This window comes from Centroberyx gerrardi, chromosome 23 (assembly GCF_048128805.1).
Source record: "Centroberyx gerrardi isolate f3 chromosome 23, fCenGer3.hap1.cur.20231027, whole genome shotgun sequence".
Classification (NCBI taxonomy): domain Eukaryota; kingdom Metazoa; phylum Chordata; class Actinopteri; order Beryciformes; family Berycidae; genus Centroberyx; species Centroberyx gerrardi.
This window is the reverse complement of record NC_136019.1, coordinates 16,511,850-16,536,958: the sequence shown is the minus strand read 5'-3', so window position 1 is coordinate 16,536,958 and position 25,109 is coordinate 16,511,850. Positions and strand designations below refer to the sequence as shown.

General features: G+C 45.1%; 1 protein-coding gene across 1 annotated transcript in view; it reads left to right on the top strand.

Moving 5' to 3' along the window:
- The window catches only part of dnah2 (dynein, axonemal, heavy chain 2), a 161,477-nt gene that overhangs the window by 12,664 nt on the left and 123,704 nt on the right, over positions 1-25,109 (top strand). The window contains exons 8-18 of the mRNA XM_078291720.1: positions 1,076-1,233; positions 10,173-10,260; positions 11,369-11,574; positions 14,779-14,908; positions 15,629-15,811; positions 18,655-18,869; positions 19,317-19,463; positions 20,846-21,002; positions 23,420-23,529; positions 23,912-24,041; positions 24,825-25,013. Of these exons, the coding sequence (XP_078147846.1) occupies positions 1,076-1,233; positions 10,173-10,260; positions 11,369-11,574; positions 14,779-14,908; positions 15,629-15,811; positions 18,655-18,869; positions 19,317-19,463; positions 20,846-21,002; positions 23,420-23,529; positions 23,912-24,041; positions 24,825-25,013 (1,713 nt within the window). The remainder of the gene's footprint in view (positions 1-1,075; positions 1,234-10,172; positions 10,261-11,368; positions 11,575-14,778; positions 14,909-15,628; positions 15,812-18,654; positions 18,870-19,316; positions 19,464-20,845; positions 21,003-23,419; positions 23,530-23,911; positions 24,042-24,824; positions 25,014-25,109) is intronic.

The window sequence follows — 25,109 nt, the reverse complement described above, 5'->3', positions numbered from 1 at the left end:
GGTTTAAGCCTATGAATATGATCAAATATTCGGTTGAAGCAAAGTGTTACACAGAAAGGCCTCATGTGTAAAGTAGGTTTAAGGTCTGTCAATTTAAGTCAGTGCCATGTGTGACCTTTGGTATGAAAGTCAAGAGTTACCAGATCCAAGCTGTCATAGACTGAGCCCTTTCATTTTTTTTATGACTATTTTTATGGGATTTCCATATACAGTGGAAAGGGAGAGGATATACAGGGGGTCACATACATGATATATGACGACTAATCTAAGACGTTAAGCTTTTTGTGTGTGGTGTATTACTGTCAATATTTTTATAGATTTCTTTTTTATGTCTTAATATTTAACTTTTAGTATTTTTTTTTTTTTATTATTATGGCCGATGCCTGTATAGAGCAGGTTGGTAGCATGTGTTTTATGTACATGCTGATGGAAAATAGTTGGCATAAGTATCAGTGTATTGATAATTTGTCCGTGACGATTCTCCACTCTGCTCTCCGCTACGGTCTCAGTATGGAAAAACACTTCAACTGAAAGAACTGTGGCGAGGACATTTTTGTTTCAGCTTAGTTTTCCTGCAAGTTCAATTTCTATTTTCATTGGAGTTTGCTAAAATGCTTTTCATGCCTATTTTGAGCCTTAGTTTTAGTCGTTCTCACAGTTTAACCAACTATAAGAACCATAATCACTTCCATTAACTAACTAAGAAGTGAGCCTCTTATTGACCTTACTGGACACAGACCCAGAATTCACACTAAGCCAGTCCTTTCCAACCAGTATAATACCTCCGTCTCTTCAAGTGAGCGTTATGGAAACCAACACGTGTGCTTCAGAGCGAGTAATGAATAAGCTAATACCTTGGTCTGGCTAGTTATTTGTCTCCTTTTTTTGTAGCTAATGACTTTGTACTGTAAGACTGTACTTCGTATCCAGGGTTTTGTATAGCAGTGAGTTGTTATTATAGCTCATCACTTGAGCGTGTAATAAATGTAAATCTCAGTGTCTGTAACTCGGTCCCCCGAAGCTCATTATTTGTGACAAGTGTGTGAGACAGTGTTTGTTTTCTGCTGTGTTGCAGATGAGTAATGAGACCATCCGCCTGTGCTGTCGGAGCATCTCTCTGGACAGGATCTTTGAGGGCTACGTGATCTCCAGCAAGCAGAGCCTCCGCGACTGCATCCAGTGCTGCCTCGCCTGGAAGGAGATCTACCTGCAGGACTCGCAGATGCACCGCAAGTAGGGGAACGCTCGCCTGTGTAGGGGCTCGATGCACCCTCATCAGGGTATCTGCGGGTCCTTTAAAAGAGGGGTGTTTGAAACGTCTTAAATTAAATTATCTAATTTTAAGACCATAAAACACATTAAAAGGTTTTAAATATAGTAATTAGTCTTAATTTTTTACAGCATTATATAGGTTTATTTTTAATTGAGTCTCATTTTGATGCAACTGTAAAATGACATAAATGTTTAGTCGAGGCAGAGTTGGAAAGTAAGGCAAATGGCAGTAATTATTTTCTTATGCTGTATTATATTACTTGATCACATTAAGCTACATGCATGTTCACTCTTAGATAAATACAGGACAAGGTTAATACAATATGCCAAACATGTTGCACATCATGTCCTTAAACATTTAATATCCTGCTGTCCTTTTTCTCATACTGTTCATTTATAGTTGAAGAAATTTTGTTCGCTATGTTCAATCTTAAATGTCTTGTTTTTGCCAGCGTTTTATGTCTTATTTTAGTCTAAATCCAATTCCAGGTAGCATTCAAAAGGTCTTAAAGTCTTGCCAAAGACCTGCAAATACCCTCTACATACAAGAGCTACATGCACTCAGTGTAGACACAAACAAACACATACTATATTGATTGTAGCAGTTGTATTGTTATCAGCAGTAGCAAATACCTAAGCACTTGTGACTACTGTTGTTTTGCTCTTTCAGCCTGAAATTCCACACCTCTCTGAAAAATGTGAAGGTGGCAGATTTCACGGCACTCCCTCTCCTACTGCCTCTATTGATAGTAATGACAGATTCTTCTCGCTAAATAATAGCATAATAGAGCAGTTCCGTGTAATGACAGCAGATGAGAGTGCCTGTTTACTTAAAAGTGATGGCAAACACGCCGCACGGTGACAGTGGATCACTGCAAATATCTTCGTTTCCCGTCAAGCAGCTACCTCCCTCACACGACCTTTTGCGTGAAGTTACATCACCTCGGGCTTTCCCAATAGCGAAGCGCCCTTGCACCCGAGCTTCAGAACTTCAAATCCACCAGAAAGAAGACAAAAAAAAACAATAACTCAAAAAAGTAAAACTGAGCATTCTTCATCAGATCATTTCTGTGTCGGTTTAAGCGAGGTTGTGACTGAGAGAGAGAGCAGCCAGAAAGAGTGTACATGCAGAAGTATCAGGGACACAGGGCAAAGAAAGAGAAGGAAAGACTGTGGCCGAAGTTATTTGTTTCCTTCAGTTGTCAGTCAGTTGGTCAGTGGTTTTCTGAACTGCTGATTTTCACTTCATTACTATGATTGCTCTGAGAGAGAGTCTGAAGGGTCCCCAGTGTTTTCACTGGTAGATGCACACACACGCACACACACACACACACACATGCACACATTCCATGCTCTCCAATAGCCCTTTGGGCCTCTCGCCGTCTGCACGGGCAATCGACCTCATCCAACCAATTAAAGACAGCGCTTAGTTCCCGATCGATGGCTGAGGTTGGGGCGGGGGGCAGGATGAGGACAGCGGGGGGGGGGGGGGGGACAGTGGGGAAAGCTAAGTCTCTTCAGGAAGATCTACTCCATGACCCCATGGGAGTTTTTATTTACTCTCTCTGTCTAATGTTCCTCACCCCAAGATCACACTTCATGCATCAATTGCTCTGTGGCGGAAGTTAATTTCAAATAAGAGAATTGGACACTGTTACATCACTCTGTTGCAAATGCGTTGCGATGAAGCTGCTGCATGCTTTGGATTCATTCCAATTATGCCTTGATAATCTGTTAAATTGCTTTGCATTGTTTTTTTTTACCAGTTCTGTGTGAAGTTTTCGTAATGAGAGCTTTTCATCAGACAATCAAAGTTGCAATGAAACTCAGTGTTGTAATACTACAGTTGATAATCACGCCTAATTAGTTTAATCACAAGATCACAAGATCCTTGAACTCTGCACATGGTTTGCAGCAACATATTTATTACCGATAAGTGTGATCCCATCGCATGCAGTAGAATGCAAAGGAATAGATGATCATGCGTCAATCTCTTTGACTGACAGTTTGTATGTGGAAATTAGCGGTAGCTGTATAGTGACGTGTAAGATACAGAATGCTGTAAGTTTGAGAGAGAAAAAGAGCCATTACTGCCAAACATTCAGATCAGGGATATTTCCTTCTCGCATCCGTTTCCTTTATTTATGGAATTTCCAAGGGACCTTGAACTTGAAATGCCTCTAGGAGAAAGATAGCCACCTTTTGAAAAATAAATGAATAACATTCCCCGCTATCTGCAGTCAGTCCTCCTTCATCGGCGGCTGGCGAGGGAGGCAGGGAGGGAGGGAGGAGGACAGGGAGGGTGTTAAGTAAAGAGACGTTGATCTGTTTTTCTCCCCTTCAGATATCACACCAGTGAGCCTGTCACCCACACAGCCAATATCACAGTCAGTCCACACACTGGGTTCAGCCACAGGGCAGGGAGGGAAGGAGCGAGGCAGGGAGGGAGGGAAGGAGCGAGGGAGGGAGGGAGGGAGGGAGGAGTAAAGGAGGAGGAAGAAGGGAGAAGTGAAAGGAGGGTAAGAATGGGTGGTCGCTCCTAGGGATGAGGCGCATGCCATGTACCTGCAATGCCATGGGTTTGAACTCCCTCTCTCCCAACTTTCCTGTCTCTCCCCTCTGTACATTATGTAATAAGTGGAGAATATGCAAAATTAGGAAATGAAGACGGGAGATTGATGCAGAGGGGGAGGAGGGACAAGGAGGCGGGAGAGGTGACAAAGGAGAAGAGTGGAAAAATGAGGGAGAGGGAGACTGAGGAATGGGAGGGATAGAATTGTGTCCAAAAGATGAGAGAGAGACCAATGGAGGAGTGTTGTATGGGCTATAAGAGACGGCATCAAAGGGATGCTGCATGAATAGAGAAAGGAAGACTTGTGCATCAGAATACACCTCACTAGCTCTGACACCGGCGAACCCTCACACATTCTCCGACTGTGAAAAGTCAGATCCCGGGAAATTGGTGAAGTGCTGTGAGATGCAATGTCAACATAACAATACCGACTGCTTGGAAACCCATTTATTAGTCCCTCTAGGATTCCACCATCTCCGAATTTTTCACGGAATTAGGTATCAGCCTGGGAACTTAGGCGTCTCCGTTGCAAATGGAATGAGCTGCAGAATCATGCAGAATAAAGTCATAAATTGAAAATCCGTTGGCAAATTGTCACCGGCACCACAGTAGCCAGACTGTAGCGCTTGCGTCCTTCTCACCTTGCCGCTCCTGAAGCACAGCTCCGACTCACGGACACATCATTTTTCACATGTTTCCGTGGCGATAAATTGGTCACTCCCACGCAGTGTAAGTGCAGTAAAGTGATTCTAGGACACGTTAAGAGTGCAGAAGGAGCTGTAATTGCTGTTAGTAAAGCTATTTGATGTGTGAATACATATTTTTTATTTACTTATAAATGGACGTTTTAGTTCGTTTTAGGCTGTTTTCTTAAGGCTACAAGGTAGTTCAGAAAATTCATAGATATTGTGAAGTGTATTGCAGATTTTGTGATATATTTTTGTGGAAATGGGCACTCATTTATTTTGTAAGCTGCCGTTTGTACCATTTTGTGAGGACCATAAAAGAGTGGGGGAGCATTAGGTAGCATTAGTCCTGAGAGAGCAAGCTATCAGGGGTCGTGTCGGTGATTTCTCCCCCAGCCAGGTCCTCAGTCTGCAGGCTGTCAGAGCCAGGGAGAGAGCCTCCCCTCTTCCACAGGCCCCAGACAGATTCAACAACAACAACAGCTTTCAGCCTCATCACACAACACCTTGACTTCATAAAGCAATAAACCAGGTGTTGAGCCCTTGGTCTGCCCCACGCCATTTCTCTTTCTCCCGTGCGCTCACTCACTTGGCCTCTCTTCTCTGTCTGCCTCTCTCTCTCTCTTTCTCTCTCCTTCCCTCCATTTCTCTCCTCCCCCTCTCCTCTTGTCTCCCTCCCCTTCGTTCTCTCGCTCCCCCTTGTTCTCTGTCTCTCACTCAACAGCCAATTTAACGCCGCGAGGAGAGGGAAGAGTGCAAAACACATTCACAGATCGATCAAAGTTGAGACTTCACTATGAAGATGGCCATGAATCACAGCGAGCTTTTCTGTGCTCTTGCCGCCTCTACTTTACTGTTAGGAACACACACATGTGTCTGTGTGCGTGTGCGCGCGCAGCCACACACTGAACAGTTTATTTAGTTTATATAACCCTCAGGGGTGTTAGTCGATATGGTTCGTTTCTGTGTAGTGTGTGTGTGTGTGTGTGTGTGTGTGCGTGTGTGTGTGTGTGTGCGTGCAAGCGTGTGCGCTACTAGATCTATACTATGTGAATGTACGTGTTGTATGACCATGGCGTGGTGACACATGATAAATGTGAGGTTGGCCGCAGTTTGCCCTCCCTCCTCTCTGTCCTCCCGGTGGCCTCTCTGTTGCTTTCTCTCTCTCTCTCTTCCTCCCCCTGTCGTTCTCTCCATCTCTGCCTCTCTCCTTTTCAGACTTTTTCATCGCCCTCTCCTCTTCCTTCCCTTCTCTCCTCTTTCTTTTCCGACCACTGGCTCGTTCGCTCCCTTTGCGCGTCCACACAAGACACACACACATGCGCACACACACCTCTCTGTCTTTATTTAATCATTGGCTCTATTACAGTGGATATTTTCCCAGACAATGCCTCAGAAGGCGGCGAGCCAGGCAGGCAGAATGAGAAGGGGAGATCTCTCTATCCTTCATCACATGGAAGCCACGGCGCTGGCCCTCCCACTGACTGAGATGAATGAATTTAATATATCTCCCTTTTGAAGCACAGATGACCTCCCGATATGGCTCTCTGTCTCTCTATCGCAGGAGGCCTTTTATTTATCGCTCTGCCTGAGAAATCTGGAAGACGGGCAGGAAGACTTCTGAAGGGATTCTGACAGAGACTAATTTGTTTCGTGGCCCGACGTGACTCGCGTATATCTTTGTCCGTATAGAATCGGACGCGTTTTTTTCCCCCCAACGCTTTAATGATCGTGCGATAGCGCTTATCACGGGAATTTATGTTTGTGTGTAACCTTGGCTATCTTTAGCCCTGTTTATGGAGGTATGGCTGAGAAGCAACAAGCTTTGTCTTCACGTCTAATGGGCATATTGTATTGAAGTTAGCTTAACAGCCATTGTAGCTCGTGATATGGTAATGTGACATAAAAATAAGAAGCTTGATCTGTTAATCAGTGGGGGATCAAAGGGATATTTACATTTTGTCTTTTGATTTTATAATCCTCCAAGGGGAAGTTCTTTTTTCATCCTGTTGCTGGGGTGCAAGGTCAGCCGAATAGCGCGGTGCCTCCAGTGCAGGAAGGAGTTGAACAATGATACTTCAGCAGGTATGGCTGCATGGGGAATCGAAGCCAGGCCCTCCAATTAGGGGTTGGGCAACCTCACTGACCACTAGGCCATCCTGCCGCCCAAAAACCACAGCGGATAGTGGCGGGATTCAAACCCACGCCTCTAAATAGACTACAGCCTTAAAGTGATGTTGAACTTTGGTAGTGCCTTGGGTTGTGCAGCTTCCTGGCCACGATATAACCCCAACATCTGTGATTCTCTGTTATCTGTTGCTCCGGTAGAGGCGATTGGAGAATTGGGTTTTTATCCTCTCTCCATTTACTGCCATTGTATGGCGAAACAGGCCTGAAAATCACACTGCTAGCACATAAACAAATGCGAACAAAGCAGATTCTGACAATATATAAAAAAACTACTCATGCTGCTGAATTGTGTTTAAGTGAATCGCTTTCTTTATGCTTATTAAACCTTTCAGTTTGAACTAGTGTAATACCGAAATCCAGTCAGAGGAAACTTATGCCGATGCATCGAAAAAAACTGTTCACCAATAATTGTAAATAGGTGAAAAAAAGTTTTTAATGTATTGTCAGAATCTGCTTTGTCAAAGTCCTATCTCCTGAGTGTGTGTCTGTGTATGTCTTTGTCTGTGTGCATGCGTACTGTATGTGTGTGTCAGGCTCCCATCCCAGTGTCAAGCCACAGTGACCCCTGTCTTCTCTCCCTCCTTATTGGATCTAGTCGTCTCCTGAGACGGCAGAGCCGTTGGCGCCTCCGGTCCTCCCTCTGTCCCTTATAACCTACTGTCCCAGCGCCACGTTGTAAGTCCCACTTAATTAGGCCCCAAATTGGATGGATTTACGCTTATCCAGACACCAAAATGTCTTTTATTGGGTATTCATCCCACGAGGTTAGGGCCACACTGATCAAATTAAACTGATTCAGACTGCTGCACAGCCAACTAGACTGCTAAGTACTGTATGTTCTGCATGCATGGATGAATTTATAGCGCACACACACGATACATGCTGTATTCATTTATCCCCCCCCACACACACAGACACACACGCAAATACACACACCCATGATTGGGGAGTATTCGTCATCCGATTACAACCAAATGGTAACTGTATTCAGTTACTGTTACTGAATGGACACAACCGCCAGATTAAAGTTGCTTTGGAATAAAATGGGGCATAATGATAATTGTTGGATTACTCTGAAGTAATCCAACAAGTAATGCCTCAGAAGGTAAAAAAAAAAAAAAGTGATGTTTGTAAGATCATAGAAACATCAATTTAGTTGTCTTGAAGTAATGACTTATAAAGACTGTAGATGTCAGAATAACGCGCATCAAATTGCTGTCTTTAAATCAGAATAAATTGTCTGTTTCATTTCATATTCCAAATATAACTACAGGTAATCAGATTTTATTGTTGGGCTTGACTAGTGTAGAGGATTAGGGTGCTGATTACAATTTTAAATAGGTATTTGAAGGTAGCCTACCCGGTCCTCTCCCCAATGCCACACACACACACACACACACACACACACACACACACACGCACAAACACACATGATTCCCTATTTAGACCCCTATCTTGAGGACTTGTCATGCAATTAGTCATTTTCTTTCTCCATAACAAAGTTAACATTTTTCACAACCTTCGTCTGTCATTTAAATTATAATCACCCCGGTAAATGAATGATTCATCATTTTTATCTTTTAATGGCTTAATTTGAGAGGCTAGAACTCCGAGGGTGTACCATGAATAAGTCTGATGAGCTAAAAGAGGCCACAGTTTAAAAAGCACCCTTTCATGTCCTGTATATATATATATAAATATATATAAAAAAGAGAGTGGTGGAGTTTGAGAAGCATTGGAAAACATAGCCCTTACTTACCCAAAACACCTGCTTGTGTTTTTATGTGAGCAGAAGTGCACGCGTGTGTGTGCGTGCGTGCGCGGGCGAGCATGTGTGTGTCGCGCACACGCACAGGGCACCAGAGTGCTGTTAATTTCCGCAGGAGCAGGGGAACGGCCACTAAAAGTATCATTGAAGTGATGAATGTGCTGCTCGGCACCGGCATCAGTGTTTAATCTGAGTCATTGGAGAAATAGCACCGCATCAACTTCAAACGACTTCCTTTCATCTGCAGTTAGAGACACGGAGTGGGAGAGAGTCACAGATGTGGACCCTCTTCCCCTTCTCCTTGTTTCATTTCTCCTGCACTTTTCTTAATGCCACATGGATTCTCTGCCTTTAAAATGACTCTGTACTCCCTTCATACCTGGGGCCTGCATGTATATACAGTACTTATGTGTATGTGTATAGATAGATACTGTACATAGGTAGATACAAGGAGACGAGATGACTAAATGGCATATTGATTAATCTACTCATGTAAAAAAAACATAAACTTAAACTAGTGGGTTAGTCGGTTACACTGCATGAATTTAGATTATCAGTAGGTTTAGGGTTATTATTCAAAGTCCCCTTCCCTAATGTAGACTGCATATGTGTGTGTGTGTCGAGGCTTGCATATGCACATAGGCACAATTATGATATATGCTTGTGTCAGCAATAAAATGTTGCGTTTCAGTGTGTGTAACCATCCCATAAAACTTTATGGACACTGCGACCTGCCCCGCATTACATGGCTTCCTGTGTTCCCCGCAGTGACGCAGTGTGGTGAAAAAAAATACCCCACTTTCCTCCTATGCCATCTTGTTTTTCTTGTAGTAGCTGCTGTCAATCCACAAAGCAGCTGCAGTGACAAATTTTGAGTTCAAATGTGCACTAAAGCAGTTGTATCGAACAGTAAGAACGCAATAAATCCTTCGACGTTCCCCCCCCTTAGTTTGTGAGGAAAAAATATGGTAGCAGTAGGTCATGAACTGGTTTGCAATTACAAAGCTGAAGAATGGTGATTTGTTGCAGGAGTTAAGCGCAGTAAAGTAAAATTATTTCCCCCTTTTTTTGGAGGAATTGTGCCTTAGGGTGTCCACTTTCTGAGGTCACATGCTAGTCTACCTGGTGTAACCTCTGCTTCACCTAAAACTATAGCGTGCGTCCAACACTCCCTCACTCCCTCTCTCTTCTGCTCTCTCCTGACCCGGCTTCCCATTTCCACTGTGAACAGCAGCTCTAAACGTTTGTGTCTTAAGGATTACCTTTCCATCAGGGGAAGAATGAAGTGTGAAAAGCAATCTGAGAAACGCCAGGCCGCCGATATACAACTTCAGCGGATGCAATTATGCCAATGACAGATCATTTCTGACCTTTATCCCTCAACCTGTATGGATGGCTGTTTGCCGCTGTGACTGCCTGCCTTTTGTTTTCCGTGCGCTGTACGATTTCGTGACAGTCGGAGACCCGGCTCCAAAATGCTGAAGTGCTCATCCGTTTGAAAGACAGCTTGACTCTCTGCTTTTTCTGTTGCTGTGTATGTGTGTATGTCAGTGTGTAACATTCTCATTATTTCTTTATCTGCCTCTCTACCCCCACACCCCTTCTCTCTCTCTCTCCCTCTCGCTTCCCCTTTGCTCTGTCTCTCTCTCTCTTTCTTCCTCCGTCTGTGTTTTTTTTCCATCAGGTGTTCTCCAAAAGGCTGGGTCCTGGACCAAGCCAGCATTTTTGCTCTGGTTGATGCCTTTGTGCAGAGGTGCAGAGACCTGCTCGAGGTGAATTTCTTCCCTCACACACGCATACAGAGGCATGGACACACATACGGACACACACGCACACACACAAAGACACAGCACCGGGGCCCACATTCTCAACTCTGCGGACTCCTATACTGCTGAAATAGGTGTCAGACTTATTCAGCGCCATCGACTGCATCTCATGTTTTCATGCTGGCTCTGCCACTTGTGTCATACTGCTGAATACACCTGAAACGCTGTCTGAATGCTAGATTCCTCTGTCCCTATCTCCTCCACGGTTTGCCCTTGCTCTTCCTCCCCTCTTTTTGTCATACAAACCGTGGCTATCTGTCTTCTCCCCTATGGGAATCTATTGTCTGTTTTGTTTGTCCTCCTCTCCTTTCTTTATCCATGACATTGCTGTGGCGCTGTGTCCTCCTGCACTGTATCAACAAAAAATCATATTTTGTTTTTTTTGGTTTCTGAATTTCTACAGCTATTAGCTAATGCTAATACTTAACCGTTATTACCAGAGTACTTTCTTTAGGAACCTGTTTGAATGACCTTTTGCCCTGATTGAAAAAAAAAAAGAAAAGAATTTCAGTCAATTTTCTGACTTAATTAATTGTGCAGCCGTGCTCACCGCCTCTCTCAGACATGCGTGTGTCTGTGACCTTTACCGTGTTTCAGCTTAACCTTTGGCAGATCTCTTTTTCCCCTTTTATCTTCCCTTCCCATTCACATATTTCACTTCTCCCCTTAACCCGGCCATTGTTGACCAGGCCTCCCCACGGACGTCGGCTGAATATATCCTTGAACGCGCCCTTTAGATGTACTCCTTGATAAATCCATGGGATGTGACCTTGAATATATTTAGCCTTCCGACAGTGTAGAATTTTCCCGAAGTGCTTATCTTATCGGTTCTATACAGTATGTATATATTTTTCCTTGTTCACGCTACTCTGTCCTGCCCCTTCCCCCTCCCTCTTCATCCCTGCCTCTGTTTTACATAGATTATACCACATTATGCGGTGCAGTGCGGCGTTACTCCTTAGCATCTTGTTCCTCCTTGTCCTTATCTGAACCCCGTCCGTCCATAACAGCTTTTGCCGTGCGGGGCATTGTTTTCCCCCGTGCCCTCTCGCAGGTGTGTGACTGCCAGCAGCAGTTTGCCCGGTGGGAGGAGGGCCAGCAGAGGGCCCTGCCATGCTTCGGCGGGCGCCAGGGGCCGGAGATCACCCGCTGCCTGCTGGAGAGAGAGGGCAACTTCCACCGCAGCCTGCAGACCCTGCGCTCTGCGGGCAACAGCATCCTGGATGTCAAGAACGTCTCCTGGTACAACGACAACAACAGGTAGCGCCGCTGCTGTTTTAAGGACAGTGACACTTTTGTCCTGTTGTCTTTTCCTTTTTTCCAAACTGTGCCCTTCTTGCCCTGATAGGAATGCTGATATTTTTGGATCACAGCTGCCGATAACCAATTTCCAGTTTTATTAAATCTGACCAAAAGCCTCTGAAGCAGCATTTAGGCCACCATGTGACACTAATACTCTCCACTGGAGCCCATGCAAGTGAAATTCTGTTAGTGTGGTTAGTAGCTTCATAAGGGTGAGACAGGTTATTTCACAGTTTTCACAGACTGCCAGAAGCTGTAAAATGCTCCCTCACCACACTGGAATGCTTTCTGTGGCCAGGCATATGAAATAATAATACAAATAAAAAAATGTTTACATATGTAAAAATAAACCTTAAATACTGTGAACACCCACAAAAAAATCACCCATAAAACATATGAATGAATGAATAAGAGGTTGTATTATGGCACAAAGAGACATCTCAGAGGGTAGAATTTAATTTTCATCAGATACAGGGATTGTTTTCCAAACATCTTAATTACGGCAGAACAATCGGCTGAAATATTACTTCCTATCAAGGCAGGAGGGACAGAAAACCCACATGTCCAAAGCGCTGGTATTATGCTTGAACATTGGTGGCTGTTCCAGGCACAGAGGCAACGTTGTAGTCCTTCAAAAGGTCACACTAGTGGATGAAACGGGAGATACGGAGTGGCTTCAATGGGATTTAACTCGGCCTAGTTTTAAAGCCTCTCCCTTGTTACTCGCTGGGTTTTTAGCTGTATTTTCAAGGGGTTCAGGTGGCAACATCATCAGGCATGCTAGGCACGATCCGGAGGGGTGTGAAGACTCTCATGAGCACACATCAGTACAACATTTAGGAGTAAATAAGGCTGTCACGTCTCCAATTTCTAAAGAGCAGGTTTGAAGACCGTCTCCTCCTCCTATTTATTCCCTTGAAAAAATCACCAACTTTGAGCAGGGAGAGCGTTAAACATTTGATACGAGAGGATCATGCTGATAACTGGTATAAAATCCCTGGGCTGTCATCAGTAGAATTTAGATGGCTGGTGTTGCTGGAAGTAATAGAGATAAATGTGCCGCGGTTGAGAATCTATCTTGTTTCTTCCCTCGGAGTCAGTGCCTTGCCCCGTGAGCCAGGATGAAATATCTCTCCCCTTATGCTAGTTCACACACATAGCCAGACAATGGTATTTTGTCATCAGATTTTCAAGTAATGATGGGTTGCCACACAGTTGTCAGGCAGGACGGGAGTCCGTTTTTTCTCCCTCACACACACACGCACACATGACAACCAACCCTCATACCTACGAGTATCAGGTCACATATATTATAGCTCATTTTCATTTTATTCATACAGAAATAAATGTGTGTTTTTGTGTAAATTGGCTCTAGACAGCTTCTCGATCTAAACTAATTGTAGTCATAGATAGTCAGCCATCTGTCCTGGATACCACATTGTCTGAACCAGTCGACGACTGTCAAACTGAAGATAAAAACTTAAGAGCACAATTAGTCCCATTAGGCTGTGGTAGACCTGCATTATGCCTTTTGTTTACAGTAACATTAAGCGTACAGTGCAACATTGTCAAGCTATATAAAATGAATAATACATCAAAAATGCCTCTTTCTGCTGATAAAAATCCAGGGATTTTATATAATTTACAGGCATTGTCCTCTCCTATGAGATTTGCAATGTTTCGTCCACTCAAAGTTGGCAGATCTTCCACTGGAATGCTTACTGTAGTCTCCTGTGGAGCTTAACTTAAAATGTAAGAACTCTCAGGTGAAAAACCTTGATTGTGATTCAGACAGCAGCCCTATTCTGGGGAAAGACTACTGGAGCTCATTCAGAAGAGAAGGAAGAGATACAAATTTTGCTTGACATATTTGGTGCAGCCTATATATATTTGAAATTTTCGTTGAGGTAGACAGAAATACACTTAGGGGTGAATAGCCGGGGAAATCCCTGACAGTGTTGTCACTGGGGTGTGAGACAATATAAGCCTAGTTTGTCGGACTTCTGATTGTCTCCCATAGCCTCCCATAGTGTGTTGCCAAGTCTTTTAGCTATGTGTTGTTATCTGCTACAGCACACACAGACACACGCAGCACATGGACACACACAACATTGAAATGTTTCAGTTTAGAGCTCCTCCATCCCGCTAATGGCTGCTTTTCATGGGTTGAAATCTCAGTGCGTCCGATTAGTGCGACGTCTAGACAGCCTGTCCAGATGAGTGTGTGTGTCCATCTATCTGACATTAAATGCATAGTTAGTATGTGTCTTCTAGATGAATGAGCTTGCAGTGCCATGCGCACATGCATGCTTGTGTGTGTGTGTGTAATTTATCTGGGTTGGGGCCTCTGAGCTCCCAGTGGACCAGTCCATACAACAACGCCCCTTCATTGTCATTCAGAGCTGCCATGACAGCAAGTCATTTGACTTCTCATCTAAATAACATGATCAAAGATGGACGAGTTGTCTGTGTGACACGTGTGTGTGTGTGTGTGTGTGTGTGTGTGTGTGTGTGTATTTGTGAGTGTGTCTGTGTGCCATGGGTATCTACCTCATGTTTCTCTGCCTATATGTGTATGCATATGTATACCGTGTGTGACTATTTCTGTGTAGTGATGTGCGTGTGTGTGTAGTTATGTGCGTGTTTGTGTAGTGATGTGCGCGTGTGTGTGTATTTCCCGGGGAAAGTCATGAAGGTGAAGACCTGGCTCTCCAGAGACTCGCTGCCCACTCCATCCCTCCCCCGCCCTGACTCTTTTCCCCCCGTCTGACACGTCAGTAGAGGTCTTGGGAAAAGGGGGTCTGGCAGCAGTCTGTGTGTGTGTGTGTGTGTGTGCGCGTGCAGTGCGATGTGGATGATGGATTGGGGTCACGGGGGTTCGCGGGGTTGTGATGTTGTTGCCAAGACAAACAGCTGCGCTTGTGTCAGGGGCAGGTGTTTCATAGCGACTCAGCACATTGAAATTAGTCAAATCAATACACCCCTTCCGCTTCTCCTGCATGGGTGTGTGTTTGTGTGTGTGTGAGTACGTGTGTGCGCTCTTTTCTTAGATGTGTGCTTTTGATCTATTTAATCACTTCCTCTATTCAGCTAATCATCATTATGTGCGTGTGTGTGTTTACATGTCTGTGTGCATATGTGTGTGTGTGTGTGTGTTTGCAGGTTTCGTGCATTGATGAAGGATCTGGAGATGATGATACAGAACCTGATCGGTTCAGCATTTGCGACGGTGAACACAGTGAAGGAAGGAGTTTGGCTTCTGGACATCTTTCGGCCCATGTCCGCCCGAGAGGTCTCTCTCACACTCACACGCACACACACACACACACACACACAGACACACACTAGTGACGGTACACACATTCAGACCCCCTCTCTGCATTCAAGTTGCCTTTACACCATCTACTGCACATGTATCGCTCAAATTCCCACCCTCTCTCTCTATTTATATTTATATATCTATATTTTATTATAGCTTTACAGTTCATATGCCGTATAGGTTGGCTGTAGAACGCCTATTGTCTCTGTATTTTGCTATGGCCGGCCTGCACCGAAGCCCATTTCCCTCCCCTAAATGGACCATAGAGAACTGCCCATTCTATCACTTCAATACACAGAGAGCAAAAGCACTTTTCCCACAATAGGCTCGGTGTGTAGATTATCCATCCTCCGTTGATTTCTGAGCTCTCTGAGAGCCCCGAGGTCTGCCTCAGCCTCCCAGCATGTGCCGCATCCACGGCAAGGCTCTTTCTCACGCTCAACCAACTTTATGTATTCACCCACAGATATAAACAACACGCTCCCGAGTAAAGACTCTTTTTCCTTTTTTTCTTCCCTTGTCTTCTCTCGCTGCATCTGTATACCCCATCGCTCTTCGCTCTCATTTTCTGTTTTCTTTGCCTCTCTCCCCTTTCGCTCTCCTCGCTCCCCTGTGTTTTCTTACTCTCTTATCCCCCCCCACCCCCCACGTCTCATCCTCTCCTTCTCTCCCATCCAACTCTCCCCATCCTAGGCCATCAAGCGCGCCACAGACAAGAAGACGATGGAGGTGTACTACACCTTTAGGGAGACGCTCAGAATGGTCAGTATGGAGGTGAACCAGAGGACCAGCCCCGCTCCTGACCACATCCCCCAGATGGCAGGCCAGGCTCACTGGGTGAGGGCCCTCAGACGATGCACAGAGAGACCCATGGAGGTGAGCCCGTTAGCCTAGACAGTGATCACTCCTTACTCCCTGTCCACACCGGCCGCGTCACGCCAGCGCCACGTCAGCAACACGCACGAGAACTCTGTTTGTGTCCACACTGCTTCAATTAGGGAATTGCTATTTCAGTGATTTGCTTTTTGAAATGGTTAGTTCTGCATTGGAAAAATGAGATCACGAACATAATTAAAAGTTAAAATGGATATAAATATATAAATAGGAATGTCCACTCCTCAGTCCATGATGAATATGTATAATTGAAAGCAAATGGAATATGCAAAAGAAATATTTTTCACAGAGAGCTGGGATCATTCTCAGCTATTGTCTTGTTAATAGAGAAAATACACCAAAATACTGGCATTTAGATGGTTTAAAAGCCCATGCAATGGGTTTTTAAATGGTGCGATTATGCACGCAGATAAAAAAAACCCAATAGAGTTGAAGTGTAAAAGCAGTGACGCGCCTGGAACAGAGTGTACCTGTACGGAGCTTGTGTAGACAGCACTGATTAAAACAAGAGTGTTTCTGTTCTAACTACAAAACATAGCTGAGTCGCTTCTGGTGTAGACAGTGTTAAGCTGCTGTGGTCCGTGACAGCACAAGAAATGCTCCTGCTGCCACAGTTAAAAATTATGATTTGTGAAATGAAACATAACCCCTCCCCTCCCAAAAAAATAATAAAAAACATGTAATGGATAGTGCCATTGCTTGGAATCAGTTGATTTGTCAAAATACCATATTAAAATAATAGCAGATTTAGCACTGCAGCCTGCACTTGAACCACAACTCGAACTCGAAAAATAATAATAATAGGGATGGACTTTTACCCGAAATCGAAATCCCCCACAACCACCTCTGCTGCAAAATATCATAGAGGAAACTGGTGGACGCATACACACTCTATTTCTCCCTCTTTCTTTCCCTCTCTCTCACACCACACACACACAAACACAGACTATTGTCTGTGAACTGTTGAAATGGAGGGTAAATAGCGAGAGGTAGGAGGTAAACGTGAGGCTAAGGTCAGACCAGAACATATTCAATCATTTAGTACAGTCACGGAGGAGACAAATGGAACGAGTCGTGTTCACGGCAGTAGACAATAAAGCTCTTGATCATGAACTTTCAACTTGAAAGGAACGTGAAAGCCACATCGCCACACAGAAACAGAAGAAGGGAGCAGAAACCCCCGCTCACACGCAGTAGATGAACGCGGTTACAGTTCAGCCAGTATTCAGTGATTGGAATGCGCTCGCGGTGCACGGTTGAACGGGTCACGAAAGGCCAAGCGAGGCCAACTCTAGGTAAAGCCAGGTCAGCCTGCTAACCATCACAGACTATTGGAGTTGTTTTGGGGCCAAACCTCCCGCCTGGCCAGACCGAGCCAGGCCAACCCCCCCCCGCCCCCCGCCCCCAGCCCCCCAGCCCCACCACCCCCTCCTCCATCAGCAGAGTCCTGTATTTGTGGCTGTGGTCCAGCCGCGGCCTTGGCGGCTTGGTCACTATTAAACACAGCTGTTGCTGCCTTGCCTCTGGTAACACACACACACACACACACAAACACAGAGAAATAGTTAGAGAGCTCATACTCTGTTTAACATTATTATCTCCATCCGGATACACAAAGCACAAAAATTAAGAACAGCGGGGGACCTTTAATTGTACACAGATATGATTGTGCTGCCCTCCATTTTACTCATATTCTCCCCTGGAATAAGGGAATCTTGTATTAAGGTTGAAATATGAGATGGACAAAATCCAGCCCCAGCAGCAGCCTCCTGTGAACACTAAACTAGATAATATATACCACTGTGTTGGACTCTGAATGTTGAATCTACTATTCTTTCTGCACTCCACTGTTGAGCGTGCAGCATAAAAATATAACTGCCCCCTTATGATTAGGAAAAAACCTTGGGATCTCATCGTCTCTAAGTTAGAAGTTACTTCACAACTCAGCATCTTCACCAAAGGTCATGATACATGGGCTTTGTTTTGAGGCACTGAGGTAGGGCAATATTATATTTGATAGGAATGACACCTAACGCAACATTTAAAAGGATTACATTGTGTTTCATAGTACAAATGGATGACGATATATGGTGAGGATGATGTATGATGCTCATTTGTGTCCCTCCGCAAAATGTTTCCCATCTATTAGCACTTTAATGTAGGGCGTGTTCAAACTATTCTTTTTTTTACTTTGTGGAAAAAGTGCCGCCTCAATGGCATTTTGTGCTAATAATGAAAAAGCGGTAGGCTCAACGTGCCGTTTCCAAAACGATAATGAAAAAGCGGGTTGCGTGAAGTAAAATTTCCATAACGACTGGCTGTAGTCGCTGCCACTATCAGCAGAGAGTACTGTTGGTAGGTGCAACTCTCAGAAACTCCCACAACACACAATATGCTTCATACTTATTTTCCTTAGATTAGCATGTACTCCCACATTTTCTACCACTACTCGCTCCATTTTTATTCTCGTTGTAGTTGTTGTAAATTATCAGCTGCCTACGTAGCGTGGAACCCCACCTCTTCCTCCTTATGATTAGTCAGCTAACAAAAATAAGTGGTCGACATCTAGTGTTCTCCCCTAAAACAGTTGAACTCTTCTCAACAGGGGAAAGCACTCTGCTCTGCGTAAAAAGAAGCCAGGCGCAGCACTTTTTCCAAAGCACCTGCTTTCCATCCGCCTTGCGGCTTCTCCCCATTGTCTTTAATGCAAGAAAGATGGCTGTTTGGTAAAAGCGGAATGGTGTGAACATGCCAAACACTTACTTTGCAGGAGTAAAATAGTCCCCCCCCCAACCCTCCTTCTGTCTCCTACCCTCTCCCACCAGGCGATTCAGAAGGCCCACTTCATGACTCGGACAGACAGCGGCAACAACGTGCTTTCGGACTACAGTCAAACGATCCAGATCCTGGATGAGCTCGTGAGGAAGCATTTCAACGAGTGGAGCCACGGCCTGGACCGAGAGAGCCTCAAGAGGCTGGAGCAGCCACTCATGGTGCGCTGCAAGGAGAACACCGCCAAGCTGGACATCAACTTTGACAAGTGGGTGACTTGAGACACAGACGCACACATCCACATCTGCGTGCGCGCAATCACAAACACCATAGTGTCCTCTGCGTGCTTGTAATGAAACACACACAGACACACACCCATACTTTGTGTGTTTAGGTTGGTAGTGCTTTGTATACACTGGAGAAGACAGTTGTAAGGTCATGAACTTGTAATGTTAGAAGACACGCGGATGTTCTCACACTCAGCACACATGCAGGCTTACTGAGTACAGACACGCTGCACTCGATAAAGCTTTTACAGGTCACATACTTACTGTAACATGGCCATGGCCACTCAGGAGGAATAAAGACACTCTCAAGATCGGTCTGACACAGAAACATGCTCCTGCACAATACATTCCTAGTATACAAACACCAAATGTACATACACACATGTTACGCTCTCTGTACACTGTGTATTGTGTGTTTTCTTGTCCAGGAATCTGTTGAACTTGTTCTCTGAGGTCCTCTACTGGGATCGACTGAGGTTTGAGATCCCCCACTGTGTGTCCGACATCTACCAGCGCAGGGAGGACCTCAGGGCTGTCAGGGAGAGTGTGCTGCTGCTGGTCAGGGACTACAACAGGTTTGACAAACACACACACACACACACACACACTGAACACTGAACAGAATACAGACACAACATACTAGCGTCATGCAATGTTTCAGTATTATTTGCTGCATGGACATACCGGTCCCTTACAGTACTTGTGATATCAAAGATCCTGATGTATTGTAATGATAATGTAAGTATTAAAGGACATGCTGAGGATAAACTAATACAACATCTGGTAAAAGATACTTTGCCTTTAGGACTGTTCCAACCATTGGTTGGCATTATGATTCTGCTCAGCTATACTGTAGCCTCACAGGGGAAAATTGGAGCATTATCACAACCCTAATGCACACCCACACCCCCACACACACACACACACACACACACACACACACACACACACACAGTTTTGTTTTGGTGACCTTTTAAGGGCTGGGATTGCTGAAATAGGGTTTAGCAGTAGCTATTGTTAAAACAGTTTAGCACCATTACTCATACATGATGGACATTAGCTATATGGTTTACATGGCCAACTTTTTTTTCAAGATTATTTTTTATATCACTTGGGTTCCACAAGACAGCAACACAGGAGAGAGAAAGAGGGGACGACGAGCAATGCGGAGGGAAGACATACACTTTTGAGTAAACACCTTTCAGAAAGGCGAATTTCACACACACACACACACACGCACACACTAACACCCTCATCATGAGTTTCCATACTACGGTAATAGTATTCTCTGGTGGTGGAGGGCTGTAAGCCTGTGTGTACACAGAGCCAGGGACCCTGCTAAGCTCAGCACACACTCTTCTGGAAATTAGAGCGCCGCCTTTCCGCCATGATGAGAGAGGATGTGCATGTCAGCATGCGTGTGCATGTGTGTTTGTGTGTGTGAGTGACTGACTGAGTCAGCGCAGAGTTTGCTAGCCATGCATGCCGTTAATGCTCATAACCCAAGAAGAGGCCCAGTCTAAGGTCAAGTGCGTGCACAAACACAGCTAATGCCGACGGGCTTTTGCTTGATATTTCTCAGTAAGTGAGGCAGCGCTGCCCTTTGGGACATTTGTCGAATGTGTTTGTACATGGAAAGAGAAGAAGAAAAGGCCACCATAGATGTTGTTGTAATGTTTTGTCTTAAAGGCCTAGTCTGTCAAACATTTCCCGTTGTTACATTTTTGCCTCTCTCAGCTGACGGAATGAGACCTTACAGGGCGCTCTTACAAAATGAAAGCTCACATACACACACATTGACACACTCATACACACCCATGCACTCTCAACACAGTTTTAGTTATTACACCGATCCAATAATACTTACTCAACGACAAAAACACACTAATATTTACTTTATGCACATCTGAGCCTTAGTGTGTCTGTGTCTGTGTGTGTGTGTGTGTGTGTATGTCAGGATCATTGCGGCGCTGACTCCTGACGAGCTGGGCCTGTTCCGGGAGCGGATTCGTTTCCTGGATAAGAAGATTCAGCCGGGGCTGACCAAGCTGCTGTGGTCGTCTAAAGGAACCTCCAGCCTCTTCATCGGCGACTGTAACCTGCACGTCAGCAAGGTCTTAACGCACTACACACCACTAACTGATGTGTGCATGTGTAAAGATACATTGTGACTGTGTGAACTATTGTTTTACTGTCCTCTGAGGGTAAGGGTTAAGGTTAGGCATTTAGTAACGAGGGTAAAGGCTTGGGTTAGGGCTTGGGGTTTTGGCTGGTGGTAATTTATCACTCTGGTCCTCTAGCAAATAGCAAATCAAAGGTGTGTTTAAGAGAGAGGGAGCGTGTGAATGTGTGTAAATGTGTGGGAATGTGTGAGTGTGTGTGTGTGTGGGCGCCAGTGTGTGCGCCTGTGTGCATTAAATGAACGGGACAACTTGATTAAGTCTAGTTTACTGTGAAGAAGTGGGCTTAATGAGGGGTATTGGTTTTAATGTGCTAAGCGAAACACAATGGCATGATAAAATGAGAGCCATTTGTTATATACAAGGAAAGCTCATTTGTAGAAGATCACACTGAATTATACATTTAGCACAGACATTAAGCCCTGATTGTCTTAGTTGTCGAGTCGAGACTGCAGGTACTGTAAAGACGGGCGTATAGAAAATAGATGCAATCCCAGCGGATCGGCAGGCGCGAGATACAAGAGAGCTGATAAAATTAGGTCAAATCTGAGGGATCGCTGGCTCGGATGCTGCAGCACATCGAGAAGTCGGCGCTGAACTGTATGTAGGTTATGTATTTATTAAGCATTTTGTATGACCTCCCTGACCTCCTGAGCACAGCTGGAGACACGACTGCAAGAGTAACTCTGTAGGAACACTAACCGGATGGAGTTACGCTGGCCTGCATCCCCACCACCACACACACACACACTAAAAGTCAATCTCTCTCTTCCTTCACCTCTGCCTCCATCTCCATCCCTGTCCTCCCTCGTTCTTTCTGTTTTTGCGAGGTCTCGCTCTCACTCAATCACTCACTCATTCACACTCTCTTCTGGCCACTTAGCTGTCATCGTTCCATCGAATGCATTTTCAGGCCTATAAACATGTGGAGGGCGGAAATAAATGGAGCAGAGGAGCAGAGGAGGCAGTCTGGCTGCGGTCCAGCCCATGATACATAGAGTGTTGCGGGGGGTGGGAAGCTGTAGTCGGGCCCCGCAAAGGTCATAAAATGGAAAGATTGACTCAGTGTTGATTTCTACTATAGCATGCAGTTATGTCCACAGGGAAAAGCGTGTGTGTGTGTGTGTCCGTTCGAGCTTGTGTGATCAAGCGTGAGTATGTGAATATGTTTGTCATTTCATCTCTACTCATATGAGTCTGCATTAGGGAGCAATAGGCATTAACCATCATTATGGATAATTTATGGGACATGACATGCGCATAAACACACACACACACCATACACGCACACACACACACACACACGTGCGCACACACTGTAGAGCTGCATTACATGGGTTGCTGTTAGTCTACAGTCCAAAAACAATAATAGAAGCCTTGGGATGAGATGCCAGGGGGCAGCTGGAGCCGAGGCAGGTTGAGCATGCCTAATGAAAACTTAACGCTCATTGGCAGGGATTGCCACTGTGCTCCTCTCCAGGGATTTAAGATCAGGCCTGCGTCAAGCCAATGTCAAGATCTGTCGAGCCCAAAGTCAAAAGCCTGGCAGTGCCTCTCCATGTTTCTAGGTAGACAGAGAGATAGAGAGAGCGAGAGAGAGAGAATCTGCAAAAGAGATCTAAACTGGCTCAGAACAGTCACCCTCCTTCCTCCCCACCAAAATTCGCTCTCAGAGGCTTATTCTGCGCGCCGTGCCTTATCCCCATGAAAGCCATAAAATCCGGAGATTGGAGCTTGGATCTGGAATTTTGAGTGAGAGCGGAATTACTCTCCTTAGGAATTAGGTCCAGCAGTGCAGAGAGAGAGAGAAAAAGAGAGAGAGAGATAAAGAGAAAGAGAAGTGATACATATAGAGACAAATTCGTAGAGAAAGAGGTGCAGGGGGAGAGAGAGAGAGGGGGAGGGAGGGAGAGGGGAATGTTGAATCTCGGTGTGAATGTGCTCCCTGCTTCCACAAATTGAATAGGAAAGTCTTGGATGTATGTTGGCCTGATGCTGTCAGGATAAGGCCTGTCTGCAGTAATTCAAACCAGAGAGTGAGAGAGAGGATGTGAGGCGCTCTTGTCGTGTTTGAGATGTCAGAGCCATGATATCCCTATGTAATGAGCTCCCCTCTGATCTGGAGAACCGCAGAGGGAGGGAGGGAGGGAGGGAGGAGAGAGCGAGCGAGGGGAGGAGAGAGGGAGGGGGAGGTGGAGAAGGAGGCATCTTGGGAGAATGGAAAGGTGGCCTTTGAGAGGTGGAAGAAAGGACACAGCACTGTCAGCCCATGGGTGCTGTATTCCACCTGCAATTAACTTCTTCCTTTTCCGGTGTTCTTCTATGCGTCCCTCTCCTCTCTCCTCCTCTAGGTCCAGCTGTTAGTGGATGAATATAAGGTAGCCAATCTGGCCATCTCCGGCCTGTGTCGCCAGATCAGTGAAACCTTGCTGGTTAGAGTGGAGGGCAAGACTGTGTACAGGTAACAACAGACACACAAGGCACTCATCATTGCACAACATCCCTAATACAGTAAACAGACAAAATAAATGACCTAGGTGTGATTGATGTATGTCTCAGATACTGCTCACTGTATAAAGCATGTGCAAATTTATGTCTTTTGAATGACTTCTTGAAACATATTTTATGCCTTTTTATGGCTTACTCTCTTTAAAGGGATAAGTAAATAGTTTTCTCTCCTTGGTCTTCTTCTTCCTCATCCTCTTATTTTTATTATAGTGTTTTTGTAGTGCTACCATTTTGGCATAAAGTAAATGGATTCAGTTTTATGTTGACATTGTGCAAAGTGATGCACTTTGGTTGCATCTAGAGCATCTAGCCATTTTTCTTGTGGTTGTTCCCAGGGATCTGGAGTTTGAGGACGACCAGAGGGCCCACCAGCAGAAGCAGCTCCAGACACTGCGCTCAGCACACCAGGATATTGTCAACATCATGTCCCGCGTCCATGACATCTTCCGCAATGATGGACCTGAGGTCTGTCCTGTGTTTCCCCTTCATTCAGAATTGGTCGCATCCCGTTGCTGGAAATTTGCCAGCACTACTGAAAAATGAATCTTCTGGGCTTACTGCTCACCCAAAACACATTTATAAGGCAACTGCTGTGGACTTATTGTATGTTTTGTGATGTAAGTATGAGGCAGCAATTGCTTAGAGGTTAGAGAAGCAAGGTACTCACAGTAACCCCCAAGTGCTCCAGTGTAGCTACTCAGTGGCCAACAGTTGATCAGTTGATTTTCGTTTGATCAAAGATGATTAAAAAATAAAAAAATAAAAATATGGGTCATTGTTTTAAACTCATCAAATATGGGTCATTGTTACAGGGAAATGTCTGGAATTAAACCAGCTCTGAAATTCCAGCTCTGAAATTACTTCCACCCCCATTGTTAGCAAAGACTGTACAGCAAACACTGTTCTGTGTGTGTGTGTGTGCATCCATGTGTGCACGTGTCTGCCTATTTTTTTTCTTGATATAATGGTTACACTCCATTTAACAATCTGACTGTTTTGAGGAATGAGAAATAGTACAGCACTGTGCCCAGACAGATGCACGCACAGATCGAGGGTTCTACCAGCTGTTTGGAGTGCAATCCAAAAAATCGGGATAATACCGATGATGCATTTTCCTAGCGCCATCGAGGATTGTGTGCCTTTTTTTTCTCCCCGCCACTCCAAGAGGAATATAAGAGGATTAGCCAACTAAGTCTGTAGCTGTATCTAATGAGTTGGCTCTCTCTCCTCGCTCTGTGTGTGTTTAAGGTCCAGCAGCACTGGGTGACCTACACAGAGAAAGTGGACCGCATGGTGGAGGAGGCTCTGAGGCGCAACATCAAGCGCTCCCTGCAGGAGCTGTCCAGGGCCATTAACGGAGACAGCAAGACCTCACCCAACCCCCTCTTCAGGGTGCAGGTGGTACTACGCCAGGGGGCCCCCCAGACCACACCACAGGTAACCCCACCCCCACTCGCCCCAACTAGGTCACAGTCTCTATTCTGGTTGGGTTTTTTTGTGTAGGAAAGGCAGGTCGCACAACACGCATGTTGT